Raw genomic sequence first — 23,062 nt, 5'->3', positions numbered from 1 at the left:
GCCTGTTCCCCACCCCACCTATATGCTTCAGGCACACCAGAGCACCTCAATATTTAAAAATTACTACTCCCACGTAAGATGATAAAGCTCACAGGATCTCCTGTATGAAACGGAATTGCAATGCCCTTCAACTGCCAGCGGAAGAAAGAAAAGGCAGAGCCCCTGAAAGAAGTTCAGAGCGTTCCACATTCAAGTCTCCTACTATACCGAAGTGTACAGCTTGGTGAAGACCATGCTGAGCTTTTCCAAATCTTGTGCCATTTTTAGTAAAACTTTTCAAACCTAGCACATACAAGTTTACATGCATGTTCTGCCACTGCAGAGCCAGCAAATGAAATATAGGATAACGCTTCAGGTTTAGCCTAACAAAAGTCTATTCCAGTGAACAAAGCAACTCCACTACAATCCCCTTGCTAAATTCTACTCCACTGGAAACTTGAGAACTGGTGGTAAAGAGGTTAGAAACCTGGGAGTGTCTTTCAAAAAGTTAACAATGAAGATTAAAATACAAATAATAAATAATGTGCTGCTTTTAAACCATGCACAGCTTGAATATCTACTTAAGGGATGGCCTCTCTCCCTGTGCTCTACTGTCATGTTTGCAATTAGTAGTATGGTCTGGATCCCCTTCATTTAAGACTGGGGCCCAGTTGTAGACCTCTCTCTTTGTCATGCATTTACCTCAAAAAGCTGATCTCCTTCTCTCTCTGGTCTGAAAGAGGCCAGATTTGTTAGCCTTCCAGGTATATTAACATTTATCATTTTACTAAGGTTTCTTGGTAAGGAGGATATTGATGGGGAGAAAAGGTTTCATCAGGGAGTTTTGATTTCTGTAGTTAAGAAGTGAGTTGTTGAGGGGTTGTGTTTTATTGGAAGCAATTGGGGAGGAATAACTTATGGGCCTAGTGGAAACTCTGGGCCCCTAACATACATTAAAACAAAGTCACAAGCACATAGTCTGCATATTTTTGTGCATTTAAACAAATATTTAGGGTAAAGTGTCTTCTATTTTCAAACAGACAAAAGGATTTTTGGAGTAGGGCCAGCAAATGGACCTAGAGGAAGTGTTACATAGTCAAGTGAGAATCAGAGTTTTGGGCTCTTCTGACCAGCAAAGACTGCAACAATTAACTATCTATCAACACCTGTCTCAAAAGCTGAACTGGATGGCTCTGAAACGAGTCACAACCAGACCTGCTTAGTCAGAATTATGGGATACTGTGAAACGGCCTTGCAGAGAAAGGATGAATGTTTATAAAGTTTCTACCTGCCAAAAATGGAATGGGGAGAGAAGAGGAAGAAAAAGTTCTCATGTTATCGCAGAACTACTGAAAAATGAGACCATTTGCAACATGAATGTGTTTCTTCCCAACATGATTGCACGGTATTAACACATACTACATTCAGGAACAGGACTCTTCTAGCTACATTTTGATAGATATAATACTGAAAAAAAAATTATACAAACAAGTAGTTAGGAAAAATGTTAAGTCTCCTATTTATATTAAAACTGATTATTAGGAGTTATAGATGGAAAAAGGAAATGAAAACAGCCTGTTCTGTTTTAATCCCCAAAATTTCATACCCCACAGTTCCTCCAAAATTAGATTTAAAAGAAAAGAAAACCTTTACCTTCATGACCACAAATGGACTGGTTTAAACCACTAAAAGAAAGTAACCCATCCCTGGGATTGTATCTACTGATGGAACAGGTTTTTGCTTGAAATGTGACCCCCTCCATCACCTGATATCACCCATTTACCTCAAACTTAGGGATAGTTAGACAAGGTGGGTGAGGTATTATCTTTTATTGGACCAACTTCTGTTAGTGAGACAAGCTTTCAAGCTTACACGGAGGTAGTGTAGTTTTAAAAGCTGGTTTGCAAATAAGAATAATCTACCAAGAGTGTCCAACTGTTCTTATAATTTAGACTATCACAGGAGTTGAAAATCATACTGTGTCAATGGAAACGTTTCAAACAGGATGTCCTTAACTCTTAAATACATCAGTTATCAGACAATACATAAACATGATGTTGTAGATTTCCCATATTTACAAAGGAATTTGATTAGTATAACTCATTAATTCCTAAATTTTTATTAAGTTACACTTTCCTCATTCCGCAAATGGGTACTTCCATTAGTAAGACAAGATAAAAATCACAGGAGATAAGAGGACTTTGGTGATATTTGAAGCAATAGTATCACTTCTGAAAATACAGATGTCCATATTAAGACAATCAGAACTTACTCCTCAGGACACAGTATTTTTGACGTCAGCTGATAACACTGAGAACTACCAGGGAGTCCTCATGATAGATACATAAACTACATTTACTTGCTTCAGGTGAAAATTTTGGAACTGAAATGGGTCCAGGAGGGGTTCTTTTGGGGTCAGAAGAAAGGCTCCCCTATAAGGCACATGTTATAATCAGCTTCTGAAGTCAATCAATGAGAAAAATTACAGCCATTTAACATATGCAAGACTCATTTTTTGTCCAAAGCATCTTCTTGAGTGCAAACTGGGTAAAAGAAATCAGGGTGGAGTGATTTAAATCACTGATTCTAATCCTAATTAGAATCAGCAAGCAACAAACATTAATTTAAATCATTAGTTCTAATCATGTTTTAAACTTGTACTTTGAATTTTGCTTTAGGAGAGTACCTATTCTCATTGGTTGGTACAGCATTTACACATGTTGATTTGCAGCTAAATATAGTTTTTATACTAAATTTGATATTTATCTTCCTGATTAGCAAAAAGTGTGTGTAAATATAATATAAACAATTATATAGCCTAACATACATTTATTCATGTTCTTAATTATTGTAGGTTAAGAAATGTCATTCACCACTTCCTATTTACTAGTTAATTTTACTCATGTGTAATTTAACTGGAATCAATTAAAAATGTATAAGAACCACATCTGAAAACTGTTTATAATAAACAACCTTAAATATACTGGATACTCAATATATGTTTTATCAAAGTATGTTTTGCATTTCAAATTAACTGATTTATTAAACAAAGCAAGTGTTATTTATAGTCCATGTGCTGACAGATTGAAAAATCTGTCCCGCGGTGACCAGAAACAAAGGTATTTTTTTTAGGTGCTTCAAGATGCAGAGAAGTGCTTACTGGGATTTTCAAATGTGTGCAGGCACATAATCTGCTTTGGCACCTCTGAAAAAATCTCACTAGACATCTATTTGTATCTGTAGGTGACTAAATACCTTTGGAAGTCTGTCCCCACGTTCTTCAAAATACTTACATATTTGCAAAAATGTAAATATTAGTATTTGCTCTGTTATAAAGACCGAAAATAGATAATGCATTACATGACATTGTTACACTTACAAAGCTTGAGTTGGCCTCAAAAATTACAGATGTTTTCTCCCTGATTCATTATATAATTAAAACAGCAGCACCCTTTAGCTCATTAAAGGTTTTAGAGGACTCACTGATGAAGCTTTATTTAAATTTTAATAGATTATATTAGGTTTAGGCCTTAACATGGGTGGTCAATTCAGATTTAATTTTAAAGGGTTTATTTAAGAAGAAGTTTATATCTAAATAAAAATGCAATTTAAATTTAAAAGAAATCTGATCAAAACTCCCATTTGATTTTTTAAAATCATTTATTTTTATCCATCTTGCAAGAAACCCTTACGTATTAAGGAGGATACGGGGTACCTACCATAGGGACTCTAAAGGTAGGTTGTGTCTGATTTTTAATTGTGTTTCACGTAAATATACCCAGAGGCTTATGCAACAAATAAATTTTATACATAAGGCAATTCTGCTGTCAGGCCGCCCACTCTGAAAAAGGGATGCAAATGAACTAAATGACATTCTACAGCAGGGGTGAACTCCAATTTCCTTTGAAGAATCAGGACTACATAACTATGAACACAAGAGGCCTGCAAAACTTGTATATGATTGCAGTCAGACTCCACTCTGAGCCCTAAGATCCTTGAGTACCTTTATCATTATGGATGACCTCAGACTTGCTTTTTCATTTTACAATAGGTCAGTGAGGCACACAATATTGCAAATACTTCAACTATCATAGTCCTTTACTCCAATTTGGTACTTCTATTTCTGCAGCCCAGTTTTCCCTTTTTAAAAGATAGACTTCAGTTAAATAATTTAATTAATGTAATATTGGTAAAAGGTAAGAGATTCACATATTGATAGCCCTGGACCCAGTAATCTTCTATAGCCAAAGGACAGGTAGCCTAAACTTCACACACACATATGCACCTGCCAACATACCTCCTACTTAACCTATAGGGATCACAGCTAGTATCAGGAAGATAGTTCATTATCCATTCCTATTCACTCCATCAGCACCTACTGCCAGAGCCTCAACAGAATCCAGCTTCACAGGGATGGCAGCTCACTCAGAACTAGATTAACTCATTTAAAATAGGCCACAGCAGCTTGCAACTACAAACTCAGGCCAAGTTTAAAATGTGAATCTTTTGACCTTTGTTATTGTTACCAAACCCATGGGAAATCTGTGGTGATTCCAAAGTTAAACAGCCTTTGGTGGCAATACCTTCTGTAAGTACAAGAGAATTACAGCTTCCCTCTTAATTTTTTCAGAAGTACTAGGCAAAAGATTTTCTACTTCATATGATTCCCATAGATCATGCTTGAATCATCCGTAATTACTGACCAATTTGCACTAGACGTATTTTTACTGGTGATCACAGGTGTCAGTTTCTCAAATCTCCTCTCACCTTATTAGCCTCTTCATAGTTCATCTGCACCACTAGATTCAGTTCCCTTTAAACCGTTCTTTTGAACTCAAACTGACAAATGTGTTCATAAGGGGCATGTCAGCTGGCATGGGCCAGCCATTAGCATCTAACTGCAATGGAGACATATTCAAGGTTTCCTAATCTTTCCCCATATGTACTGTTTCTTGGCCTTTGCTGACTCAAAACTAATTCATTTTCATTATTCTCCTTCCTTGTTTTTTTTCTATATCTGATGCCCATCTCCTCTGCCTCCATCCACACAATAAGCCTTTAAAATAACTAAGAAAGATATTGCTCAAAAGTTATATCCAATTACTGTTTCTACTTTAAAGGCTTCCCAATCCCCACCCCAGCTGTTTTTTTCCATTAAGTGTCTCATAGGATGCAGAATAATGCAGGATATAGGGCAATGGACTGGGAGTCAGGAGGTCTGGGTTCTATTCCCATCTCTGCCACTGACTGGCTGTGTGACTGTGGGCAAATCACATCCCCTCTGTGCCTCAGTTTCCTCATCTACAACATGGGGATAATATTTTCATTTTAATGAACTTTGAAACCTCAGATAAGAAATGCTGTAAGTATTATTTAGCTTGTCTTTGTGAAATTTTATTCATTTTTGAATCCTGTATTTGTTTTACACTTGTGTTGTATTCTATTTTCTGCACCTCCATGATGATTTTATTTCGTTATTTTCTCCACCTGCCATTGACTAATCCTAGTCCAGTTATTTTACCATATTAAAAATCACATCAATGCATCAGAGGAGTGAAGTTTTGGAATAGCCTTCCAAGGGAAGCAGTGGGGGCAAAAGATCTATCTGGCTTTAAGATTAGACTCGATAAGTTTATGGAGAGATGGTATGATGGGATAACATGGTTTTGGTAATTAAATATTCATGGAAAATTAGGCTTAATGCCTGTGATGGGATGTTAGATGGGGTGGGATCTGAGTTACCCAGGAAAGCATTTTCTGTAGTATCTGGCTGGTGAATCTTGCCCATATGCTCAGGGTTTAGCTGATCACCGTATTTGGGGTCGGGAAGGAATTTTCTGCCAGGGCAGATTGGAAGAGGCCCTGGAGATTTTTCACCTTCCTCTGTAGCATGGGGCACAGGTCACTTGCTGGAGGATTCTCTGCTCCTTGAAGTCTTTAAACCATGATTTGAGGACTTCAATAGCTCAGACATAGGTGAGAGGTTTTCGCAGGAGTGGGTGGGTGAGATTCTGTGGCCTGCGTTGTGCAGGAGGTCAGACTAGATGATCATAATGGTCCCTTCTGACCTTAGTATCTATAAATATTAAGAATACTGCCATATGTACATACACTTGTTATTGATGTCATTTCAGCAAGGTTTCTTTTTTTAAGAACTATAGAAGCCAACTGCAGAAAAAGCCCAGATTAAGGGGACATGGCAAACCTTCATTTCATGTACAGTATAATTCCAGCTATCTGAAAATCCTAGTTACCCGAAGCCAGTGTGTTCCCCATATAACCCTATGTCACTTACAAAACACTTCCATTTATCCAGAACTTTTGGATGTCATCCAAGCCATCTGGATAAACAGAAGCACACTATTTATTTATTTTTAAGTCTCTCTTCAAGTGCTCCCTAATTCCAAGCATTGATAGTACCTCAAAGCATACACCCGAGTCACTGACTCATGACTTGAGACCACAGTTCAGACACTTGCTAAGTTTTCAAAGCTATCTAATTCAAGAGCTGCAGTTTTCCATCCCAAGAGCTTACAGTTGCTTCTTTGGAACACAGAACAATAGCAGCAGGTGCCTCTAATATTCTCCCACAGAGAAGGAGGCTAAAAGATAGCTCCTCCTGAATTGTGTCAACCTTGTTCCATAACAACCTAGCAGGGAATCAGTCACAAGACTCATCCTTCTCTGTCATGTTTCCTCATACAGTCATCTCTGCCAAATACTGAGCACAGGTAATGAGCACATTCAGGATCAAACTCAGGTAGAAACACTAAGCCAATTTATCTACGCATGTATTTTGGAAGCCTCTGAATATTTATTTGGCAGAACCTTTTAAAATGTTTTAAACAAGAAAGGTCTTTCTGCAAGAAGAGCTTTCTTGTTTATTTGCTAAACCAGCCTTGAGCAAGTGTTTGAACAAAGTTCCTAATCTTTTTTGCCCTCAATGGTTTATAATGAATCTACAGACATCAACTATAAATAGTACTTTGCCATTATATAGCCTCATTCACCAGAGAATCTCCACAATGGTACTTCACAGACACCAATTAGACATCCACATCTCTTGAGATAGAGAAGTAGGTAACTAAAGGTACATCACAAATTAAGGTATGATTGTAGCATGGGTAGGCATACCCATGCTAGCTTTAATCTAGCTAGTGGGGATAATATTAGAGAATACATAGTGGCATGGACTTCAGCACGGCTTACCCATCCCAGTACAAGCCTGCCAATAACTGTAACCAATGACCTCTTGTTGCTGGCCCACACTGAAAACCCTACCACCACATCTTCACACTATTGTTACCCACACCAGATTAAAGTTAGTGCAGGTATGCCTACCCATGTTACTGTCATCGCTTAATATGCATCATAGACATACCCAAAGAGGATAAATTTCCAAAGCAGAATCTTTACCAGTATGATGGCATCAATATCAGAATAAATATACTATTTCAGAATCTCTGTAGGTATGTTTTAGATCTTTCTTGATTTCATAATTAGCTAACAGATTCTCAGAGTGGTTCTCACTTAGACCTGTGTTTTGTAAACACTGCTGTAAAACAGAGATACACTGAAATGTGAAGGAACAGAGATAGAAGGCTTGATACATGCTAGATACCAACAGAAAAGCAATTGGTATTTTTTCCTAAGCTAGCGGGTGGAGCGGATTCAAGTATTTTACAAATATATTCCAGTGGGGTTGAGGGTTATTTCAGTTTGAATATTTACAAGAACATAGATATTTATGGGCCATAACCTCAAATTGAGGCCATGTTCACACACAAAAGTGCCACCAATTTAATTTAGAATTTAAAAAACAGTTTAGTCCTGGTGTGGACACTTAAACTGACATATCAATTCAGCTTATTCAGAAAGCTGTAAGTAGTGTGCCCACACAGGGGTTTATGAAAGTTTAATTAAATCAATTGGACTAAAAATATGTATTTTTATTAAATTAGTGCAACTTTCTTAGTCAGACAAAACCTAACAGTTCAGAATTCACCAGGTCTGGCGGTGAGTGGACACATGCACAACGGACTGCCTAGACACCAAAATAAGTGCTGGCCCCTCCTTCCATCCCCTTCAGGTGAAATTGTAAAGTAAAGATGTTCAAGCATCAATCCTCTCCAGGCATCCAATTCTGGTGGGGGGGGGGGGGGGGAGGAGAAATCAGTATTATGTTAATTGTATCTCTTCCCTCTTGCAAAGATGTGCAGAGGTTGGAGAGCTTTAGACACTATGAACAATCTGCTTAGGTGGAGGCAGTAGTAGTGGGTAAGACTTTGAAACTCTTCCCTTCAATTAGGTGACAGGAGAAACTGAACTCATTCCCCCACCATAGCACCAGTGGGTGGTGATGGTGGATGAAAACTTTAGATTTATCTTCCCTCCCTAGACCAGATGAAGTAGTGTTCACTGAGAGTTTAGAACCCCCACAGACCCCAAATAGGATGTTGATGGGTATACAGCCCACCACCACACACACACACCCCTTCAAGTTATACATGTGTTTGGGAGATTAGAGACTGCAATTCCCTCCATCCATCTCTAGAAAGGGAGGGGACCCCTCCTCTAATCACAAGACTAAGTGATGGGAATCCCCACACCTCCTCCCGAGTCTGAAGTAGCAATAAGTGGGTGCTGGGATCTTCAGACACTCCTTAAGACTGAGCACAGAGTAGGTTCAGGGTGGCCAGGTACTGGAAGCTGCCACCACCACCCTCCTACATTATATGAGAGAAGGAATATACTAAACCCCTGCCCCACCCATACCATCAGTCTAAACAAACAAAAGTGGGTGCTGGGACCCCATCTCCCCAAGACTGGGTGCAGATGAGGTGCTCAAATCACCTCCTCCCAGCCGGGGGGGACTAGGCTGCTGAGACCCGCCTCCCGCCCCTCAAACTGGCTATGGAGACGAGAATGTGGGGGTGCTGAGCCCCACAGTCTAGGGACACACTGGAGGAATTTGGGTGCGGTACCACGCCCCCATTCCGCTGGCACAGGATTGGTACTGGGACCCTCCCCCGCTCACGACGATTGAAGGCGCATAACAAGACAAGCGGTTGGATGCTGGGAGACCCCCGCTCCTGGGTGCACAGGAGGCCTAGCACTGGGACCCCCGGGCTTGCTGTTAGGTTTTGGGCCCCGTTTTACAGAGCAGAGAAGGTCAGGCCCCAGGTCGCCGCTGCCGGTAGGAGCCGGCCTAGGCCGGTCAGGAAGCAGCTGAGCGCGGAGAAGCCGGGCCCGGCCCGGCCATCGGTCTCTCACCTCGGACACTTCGTCCTCATCGCTGCCGGAACCGCCACCACCCCCACTCCTCAGCACGGCGGCCGCCAGCTTGAAGTCGAGGGCGGCCTCTCCAGCGTCGGGCGCTCCGGGGCCTCCTGGCCCGCCGGGCCCGGCCTCCCCGAAGAGGCGCACGGCCCGCAGCCCCAGCGGGGCGGGCCCGGCCGCGGCGGGGGCCTCGGCGGTGGGGGGGGTACGGGGAGTGACCGAGTCTATCTCCTCGTCGCCGACAGGGGCGGCGGTGCCGTCCGTGAGCATCGCACTGATCCGGGGCCGCCGCTGCTCTCACAGCCCAGCCGTCTCCGTCCCCTCACAGCACCAGCAGCAGCGCCACTAACTTCTCACAACCTAACCGGACTAGGAGCGCCGCACCGCCTAGCCCGCCCGCTTCCCCCACTCTCATTGGCCATGCTCGGTCTGCCTCTCAGCTCTATTGGACAAAACTCCCGCCACTCATCTCTTCGTCACGCGCTCCCATCATGCTGCCTTGAGAGCACACGCCGAGGCGGTTTGTTCTCGCCGCCCCGCCCCGTTCTCCATCGGTCTCTTCCTGAATTTGCGGAAATCTGACTGGGCAGCCAGCATGTCAGTCAAGCCCCTCCCAGAACAGCTGCAGACTGATTGGATAAAATATCCGTCGGTCAACTATAGTTCGAGATTTCCAAACTCTGATTGTTCAGATAGTACATCAGTCATACCACACAGCGCTTGGCGCCGGATGATTGGCTTCTCTCCCAATCCGTCACATACTTCCCTTTGACTCCTTCTGAAGGTCTCACTCAGTGAGACCAGGTTCCGCCCCTACTATGATTGGAAGATAGCCGTGTCTGTCAATGATAAAGGCCGTGCCCTCCCTTCCCAGCCTCCTGTCCCAGCCTAACCTGCTGCGGAGATATAACTGGATGAGTACGGTGTCAATCACTTGGTCTGCAATTCCGTCTGCTTTCCTTCATCGCCTCCACACTGAGGCCAAGGGCGGCCGCTGCTGACAGCCGCATGGGCACCTCCCCAACTCTGCGGATCCCGCCCACCACGATGCTCACTTCTTGTCCCAGATGTGTCTGGGTTCTCCTCTTCGCGTGCCCCCCCCGCCGTGCGATCCCCGCAGGGCTCGTGCTTCCCCCGGCCCGGACCCTCCCGTGCGCGGCGCCCGCCCTGCCACGGCGAGCTCGGCCCCTTGGCGCCCTAGCTGTGTCCGGAGCGTCCATGCGGCTGGGACGCAGCGAGGGCCGGGCAGGGGCGCTCAGTCCGCCGGACGCGAGGCTGTTGGTGCAGGCCAGTTCAGCTGGGGAAGTTCCCCAAGGACCTACTACAGCCAGGATCTCTGAGACCCGGAACCAGTCCGGCTCCGGGAGCTGGCACATGGTGGGAGCGGAGCTGCTCCGGGGCTGGGAGCCAAGCTCTGCGCGCATAATAGCCATTGTTGCCCTCAGTTACTTGGAGTTTACCCTACTCTGCCGGGGTGGGGGAGGTGCCCCGCTGTGAGAAATGGCTGGCGTGCCACCTAGCTTCTCCTTCCCCTGCAAAATCGTTGGGTGTTTTCTGCTTCATTGCCAGCTGTGGACCTTACTAGTCCACAGGTTCATCTCAGTGTGGCATTGACTCTGAAACCTAACAATAACTCTGTACCCAGCAGCAACCTCATGCTCTGTTTTGTTACTGATCACGGGGGGCATCCATTCAGTGTGCTTTTCCATTGCTGGAGGGTGGGTGAGGTAATATCTTTTACTGGACCAACTTTTCCCTTGTTGGACATAAGGGTGAGGATAGGGAGGCAATGGAGGAAACAATTGTGCTCTCTATCCATCAGTTTGAAAACCAGGCTGCCCTTTCATCCAGGCCTCAGAGCCTGTTCTCTGACTGGATTTCCCACCTGTGATGGAGGGGACAGAAATGAGTTGGGGCTGGGCTTTCCCCTGGCCCAGAAGTCAGAGAAAAAGGATGAAAGAAATGACAGGCACTTGAGTTTACTTAGGAAGCATATTTGCCAGCAGTTCTAGTTTAGCAGGATCTCATCCAAATTTCTGTTCTTGGTCCTACTTAGTTGTCTTGTTCTTCCCAAGGGATTCTGATAGGTTGGAGCCATCCGGTTCTCACTGCCTGCTGCCAGTTTGTTTGCTGCGTGGGTCTCCCTGCTGCAGCATAGTGGTGAGAAGTAGTAGGGGAGTCATCCAAACAACCCTAGCCAACAGGAACCATCCCATCCAGGGCTTAAGGGGGAAGGGGATGAGAAAGCTGTGGGGGAGGGGCAGAAGGAAAACACGTCTATTGTAGATCACAGGAGCCTGCAGAAGTAAGGATTGAAGAGAGGAGTTCCCTAGTGGTTGGAACACAGCTGTGCCCCAAAAGGTTGGGCTACATCAGGTTGCAGTTTGGTCACTGTCAAAAGGCTGAGTTCCTGCTGAGGACACATCTTTCATTTGTTTTTCTTTGTATAAGAGACTAAATAATTGGATTTTCTGTCAACTGCCCCGGCAGGAAAGGAACTTGTTTAAAAGGGACATACTCTGATTAAAAGCCACCTGTTACAAATACAGTATATCTCTATACCTGTGCTACTAACAACACCTTTGGTGACCAAAACGGCAGTGATTTTACAACTCTCATGTACTTGTTGGTGCTCAGGCCATTTAATCACCTGTTAAAAATGTAATCACCTTGGACAACAGCAAATAGATAAATCAGGTTCGCTTTTCTTTCTAGTCAGTTTCCCTTTGGGTCCAGTCCCCAAGCACTATGCAGTTGTATTTGGAGAGCAAGCACTGCAAGAAATCTTGAAAGAGAGGGAGAAAAACTATGAGAGCACATTGCCACATCCATGACATTTCCCAGTGTGGAATTTTGTAAAATCTCTTTTCCAAAACTCAAATGTTTCAGTTTATGCTACTTTAAGAGTATTCCAGCCTTGCAACAGAGCGACATTCTGCCTCTTGCAGGCACAGACAATGAGCTGGGCAGCTCTGAGACATCTGCAGGAACTCAACCAGCATTCCTCATAGGGATCCTGAACATGCATGTCAGAGTGACAGTTCCATCACCATAGGAGAGAGCACCGCTGGCTGTATTTTAAAGAATCCTTATTGTGGTTACAGGGACAAACTATCCTGATGTGTAGAAAGAATAGTAATAAGCCAAGCTGGTCGCCTGCCATAACAGTGAAATCCTTGCTGATCTTAAACACAAAAAAGAGGCTTACAAGAAGTGGAAGATTGGACAAATGACCAGGGATGAGTATAAAAATATTGCTCGGGCATGTAGGAGTGAAATCAGGAAGGCTAAATCACACTTGGAGTTGCAGCTAGCGAGAGCTGTTAAGAGTAACAAGAAGGGTTTCTTCAGGTATGTTGGCAACAAGAAGAAAGCCAAGGAAAGTGTGGGCCCGTTACTGAATGAGGGAGGCAACCTAGTGACAGAGGATGTGGAAAAAGCTAATGTACTCAATGCTTTTTTTGCCTCTGTCTTCACGAACAAGGTCAGCTCCCAGACTACTGCACTGGGCAGCACAGCATGGGGAGGAGGTGACCAGCCCTCTGTGGAGAAAGAAGTGGTTCGGGACTATTTAGAAAAGCTGGACGAGCACAAGTCCATGGGGCCAGATGCGCTGCATCCGAGAGTGCTAAAGGAGTTGGTAGATGTGATTGCAGAGCCATTGGCCATTATCTTTGAAAACTAATGGCGATCGGGGGAAGTCCCGGACGACTGGAAAAAGGCTAATGTAGTGCCCATCTTTAAAAAAGGGAAGAAGGAGAATCCTGAGAACTACAGGCCAGTCAGTCTCACCTCAGTCCTCGGAAAAATCATGGAGCAGGTCCTCAAGGAATCAATTCTGAAGCACTTAGAGGAGAGGAAAGTGATCAGGAACAGTCAGCATGGATTCACCAAGGGAAAGTCATGCCTGACTAATCTAATTGCCTTCTATGATGAGAACTGGTTCTGTGGATGAAGGGAAAGCAGTGGACGTGTTATTCCTTGACTTTAGCAAAGCTTTTGACATGGTCTCCCACAGTATTCTTGTCAGCAAGTTAAAGAAGTATGGGCTGGATGGATGCACTACAAGGTGGGTAGAAAGTTGGCTAGATTGTCGGGCTCAACGGGTAGTGATTAATGGCTCCATGTCTAGTTGGCAGCCACTATCTAGCAGAGTGCCCGAAGGGTCAGTCCTCGGGCCGGTTTTGTTCAATATCTTCATTAATGATCTGGAGGATGGTGTGGATTGCACTCTCAGCAAGTTTGCAGATGACACTAAACTGGGAGGAGTGGTAGATACGCTGGAGGGTAGGGGTAGGATACAGAGGGACCTAGACAAGTTGGAGGATTGGGCCAAAAGAGATCTGATGAGGTTCAACAAGGACAAGTGCAGAGTCCTGCACTTAGGATGGAAGAATCCAATGCACCGCTACAGACTAGGGACCGAATGGCTAGGCAGCAGTTCTGCAGAGAAGGACCTAGGGGTGACAGTGGACGAGAAGCTGGATATGAGTCAACAGTGTGCCCTTGTTGCCAAGAAGGCCAATGGTATTTTGGGATGTATAAGTAGGGGCATTGCCAGCAGATCGAGGGACGTGATCGTTCCCCTCTATTCGATGTTGGTGAGGCCTCATCTGGAGTACTGTGTCCAGTTTTGGGCCCCACACTACAAGAAGAATGTGGAAAAATTGGAGAGAGTCCAGCGAAGGGCAACAAAAATGATTAGGGGTCTGGAACACATGACTTATGAGGAGAGGCTGAGGGAACTGGGATTGTTTAGTCTACAAAAGAGAAGAATGAGGAGGGATTTGATGGCTGCTTTTAACTACCTGAAAGGTGGATCCAAAGAGGATGGATCTAGACTATTCTCAGTGACAGTAGATGACAGGTCAAGGAGTAATGGTCTCAAGTTGCAGTGGGGGAGATTTAGGTTGGATATTAGGAAAAACTTTTTCACTAGGAGGGTAGTGAAACACTGGAATGCGTTACCTAGGGAGGTGGTGGAATCCCCTTCCTTAGAAGTTTTTAAGGTCAGGCTTGAAAAAGCCCTGGCTGGGATGATTTAATTGGGGATTGGTCCTGCTCTGGGCAGGGGATTGGACTAGATGACCTCCAGAGGTCCCTTCCAACTCTGATACTCTATGATTCTATGCTCCACTCCGCACCTAGACAGCTCTGCAGGGTGTGTAATGGCACAACAAGAAGAGCAGCCTTTCATGGTGGGAGGGGAGGTGACCTGGGAGGAATGTAATGTTGGTGAAAGGTGCCAGCTCTATAGCCCTGGAGACTCTTCTCTCTGCATCCAAAGAGCAGTACAGAGATATCCCATATCAGTGTGCCCCAACCCTGTGACCTGGAGGGACCTCCATGCAGAGGCTGGCCCTATATTTTGTTGGGCTTTATGTGATAACGTATGACAGCCACATCCAGCCCCTTGCCAAACTATGGCCATGTCCCACATCTCCATGTGGCACCAGGGTGGACTGATTTCAACCAAAGTGATTTAAATCAGCAAGCAGGAAACCTTGATTTAAATCTATTGTTATCATGTTTTTCATTTGTATTTTTAGTTACTTTCCTAAGGAAACATTGATTCTCATTAGTTGGTAACCATTAAAACAGGCTGACTTTCAACTAAATACAGCCTTTCAGAGTAGCAACCGTGTTAGTCCGTATTCGCAAAAAGAAAAGGAGTACTTGTGGCACCTTAGAGACTAACCAATTTATTTGAGCATAATACAGCTCACTTCATCGGATGCATAAAAGTGGAAAATGCAGTGAGGATGTTTTTATACACACAGACCATGAAAAAATGGGTATTTATCACTTCAAAAGGTTTTCTCTCCCCCCACCCCACTCTCCTTCTGGTAATAGCTTATCTAAAGTGATCACTCTCCTTACAATGTGTATGATAATCAAGGTGGGCCATTTCCAGCACAAATCCAGGGTTTAACAAGAATGTCTGAGGAAACGGGGGGGGGGGCTCTTCTGGCTCAGTCAGTCTGTTTCTTCATTTCAGCAGGTGGGTATTGTAAACATAAACACTACCCTATACTGACAGGTTTCAGAGTAACAGCCGTGTTAGTCTGTATTCGCAAAAAGAAAAGGAGTACTTGTGGCACCTTAGAGACTAACCAATTTATTTGAGCATGAGCTTTCCTGTAGCTCGCGAAAGCTCATGCTCAAATAAATTGGTTAGTCTCTAAGGTGCCACAAGTACTCCTTTTCTTTTTACCCTATACTGGAAACCTACTGACCGCTATTCCTACCCACATGCCTCCAGCTTTCACCCAGACCACACCGAACGGTCCATTGTCTACAGCCAAGCTCTACAATACAACCGCATTTGCTCCAACCCCTCAGACAGAGACAAACACCTACAAACATCTCTATCAAGCATTCTTACAACTACAATACCCACCTGCTGAAGTGAAGGAACAGATTGACAGAGCCAGAAGAGTACCCAGAAGTCACCTACTACAGGACAGGCCTAACAAAGAAAATAACAGAACGCCACCAGCTGGCACCTTCAGCCCCCAACTAAAACCTCTCCAACACATTATCAAGGATCTACAACCTATCCTGAAGGACGACTCATCACTCTCACAAATCTTGGGAGACAGGCCAGTCCTTGCCTACAGACAGCCCCCCAACCTGAAGCAAATACTCACCAGCAACCACATACCACACAACAGAACCACTAACCCAGGAACCTATCCTTGCAACAAAGCCCGCTGCCAACTGTGCCCACATATCTATTCAGGGGACACCATCACAGGGCCTAATAACATCAGCCACACTATCAGAGGCTCGTTCACCTGCACATCCACCGATGTGATATATGCCATCATGTGCAAGCAATGCCCCTCTGCCATGTACATTGGTCAAACTGGACAGTCTCTACGTAAAAGAATAAATGGACACAAATCAGATGTCAAGAATTATAACATTCATAAACCAGTCAGAGAACACTTCAATCTCTCTGGTCACGCGATTACAGACATGAAAGTTGCAATATTACAATAGAAAAACTTCAAAACCAGACTCCAGCGAGAGACTGCTGAATTGGAATTCATTTGCAAATTGGATACAATTAACTTAGGTTTTAATAGAGACTGGGAGTGGCTAAGTCATTATGCAAGGTAACCTATTTCCCCTTGTTTTTTCCTCCCCCCCTCCCTCGTTCCTCAGACATTCTTGTTAAACCCTGGATTTGTGCTGGAAATGGCCCACCTTGATTATCATACACATTGTAAGGAGAGTGATCACTTTAGATAAGCTATTACCAGCAGGAGAGTGGGGTGGGGGGAGAGAAAACCTTTTGAAGTGATAAACACCCATTTTTTCATGGTCTGTGTGTAAAAAAACATCCTCACTGCATTTTCCACTTTTATGCATCCGATGAAGTGAGCTGTAGCTCACGAAAGCTTATGCTCAAATAAATTGGTTAGTCTCTAAGGTGCCACAAGTACTCCTTTTCTTTTTGTAAATACAGCCTCTCCACTAAATATGGTCCTTCTTTTTGCTAAGCTGGAGGACATGCTACATCTATACCCATTTATTTATGCAATTATATAATTTAACATACATTTATTCAGATTCTTACTTTTTAAATATTATTTTAGAAAATGGTGAACAGTACATTTCTTATTTACTGGATGATTTTTTTTCTTACTTGTGATTTGTGTCAAGCTTTGTTTGGATGGAAATTCAAATTAAATTAAAATGTACAAAACAGCATTTATTTTTAAAATAAAACTACCTTACAAGTGCAGGATGCCTGAGGGAAAAAAAGCATATCAAAATTAAAAACCTTTTAAAATGTGGTGTTGCAGACATGGCTGGTCTAAGGATACGAGAGGGACAAGGTGGGTGAGGTGATATCTTTTATTGGACCAACAGCTGGTGGTGGAGGTACAAGCTTTCAAGCTACACAGAGCTCCAGTCTGGGGAAGGCACTCGTTTCCTTCCCCAGACCTAAAGAAGAAATCTGTAAAGCTCAAAAGTACACCTGCCCCCAACAGAAGTTGGTCCAATAAAGGATATTATCTCAACTACCTTGTCAGTAGACAGAAGGTGGAGCCACAGTGCCATGCTTCAAGCTAGGCTGGAGGTAGGGGAAGGGATTAGATAATGTCACATCTACCAAAAACATCTCCTTATAGAGAGGAATCAGGGATGGTTCTTTGGCTGCCAGGGTGGGTTTGCATGCATGAAGCAGGGCCCTGTGCAGACACAACAGCTGCTGTTGCTTCTACTGGCAACAAGAGAGTTCTGACAAGAGCAAAGGTTTCTTCTATGCATCTGCCCATGGAAACCTTCTGTCATGGCCCATGCTCTGAGGTACTGGAGTGCAGGGAACTTTGGTGGCCCACACCTTCCCCACATGGCTGAGGTGTTCCCACTGTCTGCACCACGGCTGGAGCTAGGAAGAGTGCAGGAGAGATTCCCTATTGTGGGGCACTGGGCATTGATCCATAGGAAAGCATTAGATCTAGCTGGGCCAATACACTGTCTACATGGAGGATTCCCCTTGTGCAGTGCCTGAAGTATCCTGGCCAGCAGTGCAGCACTGTGCAGAGTCCCATCAGTTCCTGCCCCTGCTTCCCATCTGGAATCACAGGAGGGCTGCCACTTGTTCACGTTTTCCCAGGATTGTCTCTTTTTTGAAGAAGTTGTCCTGGGAAATCTGTGAGACAGCTCAGTGCATGCTGCCTGCTGTCCAGATCTAGGGGCTCAGGATCATCTTGGATGTCACACTCCTCCCTCAGGCCACTACTGACAGAGAGCATCCAGCAACCCCAGCTCCACTCCCAGCTATGGATCCTTGCCACAGAAGAGAGGCATTTGTCTCTCCTAAACACAGACTACAGGCAGATGCTGCTAAGCCGTTGGCTAATCCTTTAGGAAACATAATAGCTGAGATGATGGGGCAAACACCAGCTTGCACAATCAGAGAGGTTTGACAATGGACTACAGCTGAGGCTGCTTCTGGGCCCTGCCACATCCAGCTACTGTGTCTGAATTTAATAATCCTTAGACTAGCAAACCTCAAACTATGCAGCTGCATCCAGCTCACCAGGGTACTGGACACTGCTGTCAGGATCTGATCAGAGCCATGCAGTAGTAGGTCCAACATGTGCGACATATTGCTGCATGGGGCTTGTCATGCCATGTAAATAGACAGTGACGAGGAGTCCTTGTAACACAAACCCCGTGATGCAGCATCAGGGTGTCATGGGCTGATTATTTTATGAGGTGCCCAGAAGCCACAGGAACAGAACTTACTACATTCTAATAATGATACAGGTGGTAATAGTAATGAGGCTTTCTCCAGTGCCATTTGGTAACGAACTGGCTACTTTGCAGCTCCTAATCCTTGGCACACCCATGCAGGCTCCCTTCCCTCCCCCCGCTAACGGTGCAGGGGACCAGTTTGGAAAGCTCCTCTAAGCAGAGCAGATAGTATCAGCAGGGATCACAGCAGGAGAAACACAGGACTCCTACACAGAGAGCAATTACATTGAAAACCTGCCCCTGTGCGTGTGAAATGAATAGTTCATGTGACTAATTCAGTGACTGCTGCACTGAGTTCACCGCATGCCGGGGCCATGCCTATAAAAGCTCCAGTCCTGTGGGAAGTGCCAACAGAGCCAAGTCCAGGAGCAAGTGCCGCACTCAGGAGATTGTTTGAGGGTTGGGATCCTCAGAAGTTTGTTACCAAAGTGTAGCAAGGTGCTTCTGGCTAGAGGACTATTTTGAGGTGGATAATGTGTTGGGATTTATCCACAGTGTGGTTTCCTAGGGCCCTTGCTTTCAGCTGGAAGAAAGAGAAAAAAACCACTGAACTTCAGAGGTGTGAGGCAGCCAATCCTGGAGAAAGGCTGACTAGAGTGAAGAAATGGGTGGATGTGGGGGTAATTACCAGGTGTTGGGGCACTTTGAGGGGTCTGGCGCTTGGGACCTTTAGGGCTGGATTTTGTTAGTGAATTTCTCATAATGACACGGAGGCTGGTGAATCTGTGCTAGTGAAACATTTTTAAGAGGGGCTTGCTAATCCTAGGAAGTAGAGTACAATGAGGCTAATGGCACACAGCTACTGCATGCTATCCCAGTGACACAGAGGTTGGTTTAACTAAGACTCACAACAGAGACATGAGCCAAGTTAGTAAATGAGCTGCTGCCTTATTATTGATACAAGGCCTGAGTGGGTGGAGAATCCACAGGAGTGTCCCAGCACTACTAGCACTGGGCGCTTACTCTGTACACCTGTCTGCAAGGCAGTGCCAGCACTAGGCATAATCAGACTAAGCAATTGTTTAGGGCCCTGAGCAGCTCAAGGGGGCCCCCATTCACTTTTATAGTATGTGTTGTGTGGGGCTTACAGCCCCCAATGGGGTAGCACCGCCTCTGCTGCAGGGAAACTGATGATATGGTTAAAGCATAGAACTGGGACACAGGCTAGGTCTGTCTGAGCTAAGCTGTGCCACAGACTCACTGTGTGGCCTTGGGAAGGTTACTTAACCTCCGAGAATGAGGACAATGTTCCTTTACAGTGGTGTTTTGTTTGTGGCATGCTCTGTGAGCCTTGGACAGAAAGTGCTGTTTAAATGCTCAGTGTTCTTTTGTACACACCCAGTGCCTCTAGCATTGTTGCATGTACCACGTGCTGTGTAATGACAGGAGAGGACTCAGTGTTTCTCATACTAAACCATCTCTATATTAAGAAACACTTTACAGAGGTGCTGCAACTGCAACTAGCATTCAAGCCATGTGCTCACAGGCTGACTTCCTGCTGCCTCCTCCAAACATTTCCCTCTGATAACCTGGGCTCCTTCATCCAGGTTCCCGGCAGGTTGCTACAGTCATCGCCTACAAAAGTTCACTTGAATAAGGGTCCTATTTAGGGGGACATTTATAGTTTAGGCTTTGTCCCCCACAAACTTGCACTAATCTAGTTAAAATGGTGCAAACCCCTATATGAACACTCTTGAAATGGTTGAAAATCAGCTTATCCGTGTAGCATATCTGTGCAAGTTTGTGTGTGGACAGCTGCAGACGTCTAACGTTTCTGCTGAAGGAAACCGACAGCGAGTATGTGGATGCCTTTCTATCTCGGCAGGAAGTAGAGAATGATACACGGTTTCAGGTCTCTAGCCCCTCTATTCATTGTTGTACTGATTTAAGTTTCTCCCTGTTTCTATTGTAATACTGGTAAATGGCAGAAGATTTTGGTGGCTCCTAAATCATCACAGAGGCCAATTAAAGGCCATATAATGCTATAACATTAGATGTTTCTCTATGTTATCCCAGAATATCCTTTAAAAGACAAACTCAAGGCCCAATCTTGCAAGCCCTTCCCCATACAAACTGTCCTTACTCACAGGAGCATTTCATTCATGTCAAAGGCACTGATTACATGAGTAAGATTAGTCACTTGAGTAAGGATTTGTGGTGTCATATGCGGTTTGTGGTACAAATGATACAGAGGAGTCACTTCGCCCATGACTGAAATGCAGCTACGTCTGTGGTGGGATTCATCAACTGTTTCACAGCACAGAGCAACACCACATAACAATTTAGATTGGGAAGTGAAGAATATTATATCCAACTGAAACTGCTATGGGGGATGGTTGGGGGGGTGGGGGGTTAGGCAGGTGGAATGTTATTTATCAGAGTTGGACTTTGGCCTGACTCTATTCACTAGTTATTTGAAAAGTACCTCAGCAGTTTTGATCCCTGTGATTTTCAGTCTCAGGCTGGTGTATGAAGCATCACAGCTCCTGGGCTCAAATACTTGTCAGGTTGTTTTTGTTCAAATTTCTATTAACTTGTAACTTTCCTCCCTCTGTCATTATTACAAACTAATTATTAACAATTTTCTCTGTATAAAAATAGTCTTGATCCTGCACATTTCATGTGTCGAGCCAGATAAAGAACAGTTCAGCCATGCAGATGTGATTTCTGTAGAGGGAGCTGGTGAGAATTCACTGAGCCAAACTCAACAAGGAAGCAGAGGTAAAATGGTCCCTTCAGACTCTGTTGGGATTTTAGTTTTATTCTCCCCTCCCAGGTGTGGGAATCTTGCCACAGGGACATTCCATAGATGCCATTCATATTACATATCCTCCAGTGCATGCCCACCCCTGCTAGCTGACTGGCTTGTAACCAGAGCAATTCCTCACCCAGGCTGCCTGGCTGATGACTGGCACAAGTCCCCCACTGACCACCCAGCTAGCAACTAGAATAGTTCCACTATTGGGTGTCATCTGAAGACCAGCAAACTCCCCCTGTTGGGTGCCCTGCATGATTTCTCATCTCCTGGCCACTAGGAGAGGAGCAAGCCCTGGCCAGGAATGAATGGTGACGCTGTACTGCTCCTCGTGTCTGCAAAGATGCTCTGCGATGCAGAGAAAGTGGCAGCCACTGGCTACCTGCACAGTGAGTAGTGCAGCTCACCTCATGAGTGGGGCATGGGTGGGGGGGAGGCACACGTCCCCATACTGGCTGGTATGATCGCTACCTCCCCAAACACCCACATATTACCACCCTGCTGTACTATTGCCTGACTTGGACGTGCTTCTGAAACCAGGAAAATGTAAACCCAGGGCCGGAGAGTCACAACTACACATGCAGCGTGAGGGGCAAAACGACACATCAGCTCCAAGGCAAACACGCTGGACAGTATACCCAGGACTGCCTACAGAGAGCAGTACCAGGGACAATGGCAATCCTGCAGCGTAACATGACTGCTCTTCCCCAGAGGCAAGAGAGCAGCTTTATTTTTTGCTATGTATTATTAGCATCTCACAGATATCTTTTTGTAATCTGGTACCTACCTAGCAAACAAAGGGATAACACACAAAAGCCATGTCTGCCTACAGAAGCTGGGCCAGGGGGCCCTGAGAGCACTCGACCTAAGGTCTCTGACTACCAGAGGGATGCAGACAGTGTATTTATTTTGTATTTTAAAATGCTTATAACTATGGGGCCAAAGTCTCCTGTCAGTTACACCGCATAAATCAGGAGCAGATCCACTGGGGTCCCACCAACAAGAAACCGAGGAAAGTGAAAGAAGAACCAGATGCATGGTAGCCCTAGGCCTCGTACTGCACCACTGAGGTCAATGGCAGTTTTGCCACTGGCATCAGTAATCATAGGATGAAGATTTAAGTGCGTTCCTGTCTGACCGGAAACACATCTGTGGCGTGGGGCGAGCACAGTGCTAATACCATGAGAAAGAAATGATCAATGCAAAGCGAACTACAAAGACAGCATGAACCCAACTGGGAGCCTGATCAACTCCTGCCTTTGGGGCCCGCCCAATGCCTCCCTGTGGTCCTGTCTGCACTGCTCCTACGGTGCAAAGGAGACTTAAAGCTGCCTTAAGGCAGCCTAGGATAGGGAAAACTCAGATGGCATAGGACTCAGATGGCATTAGCCCTTCCTGACCCCACAGGCGTAGGGGATCTTTTGGGCTAGGCTGAGGCATGTCAGGGGGAGAAGGAAGCAATTCCAGTTTATGTGGCACTCCCAGGGGACCTTTATGTGCCAGAATGAGTCAGTGCAGCATCTAACTTGTGCTGCAGCCTGGTATGGATCCTCCAGGTGAGGAGATCATAGAGGGAGAATAAAAGACTGATATACCGTCCCCTTCTTGGGAGGCGCCGAGCACAGTTCTGGTGACAGGATATGCACCAGGGAATCTACGCCATTTTGGCGTGGGGAATGGCCCAGTGTTCATAAACTAGCTCTTCCTCACAGCGTTTTTAAAACCTGGGATAACCTGCTTTGGCTGGCTAGATCTAAAGCCCTTTTTACACTC

The 23,062-nt window shown here is 44.9% G+C and overlaps 1 protein-coding gene across 9 annotated transcripts in view; it reads right to left on the bottom strand.

Annotated features, from left to right (window-relative positions):
- ANKHD1 (ankyrin repeat and KH domain containing 1) overlaps positions 1-9,577 on the bottom strand; it is a 207,981-nt gene extending 198,404 nt beyond the window's left edge. For 5 of the 9 annotated variants that reach the window (XM_077824321.1, XM_077824322.1, XM_077824325.1 and 2 more), the window contains exon 1: positions 9,253-9,576. In XM_077824321.1, coding sequence (XP_077680447.1) covers positions 9,253-9,528 — 276 coding nt within the window. In that variant the 5' untranslated portion in view covers positions 9,529-9,576. Of the gene's footprint in view, positions 1-9,252 lie in introns of all 9 variants that reach the window. The other 4 variants (XM_077824324.1, XM_077824328.1, XM_077824326.1 and 1 more) reach the window with 2 other exon arrangements.
- Positions 9,578-23,062: the final 13,485 nt, after the last annotated feature.

This window comes from Eretmochelys imbricata, chromosome 8 (assembly GCF_965152235.1).
Source record: "Eretmochelys imbricata isolate rEreImb1 chromosome 8, rEreImb1.hap1, whole genome shotgun sequence".
Lineage (NCBI taxonomy): Eukaryota > Metazoa > Chordata > Testudines > Cheloniidae > Eretmochelys > Eretmochelys imbricata.
The sequence above is the reverse complement of the archived record's forward strand: the minus strand, read 5'-3'. Positions and strand labels throughout refer to the sequence as shown.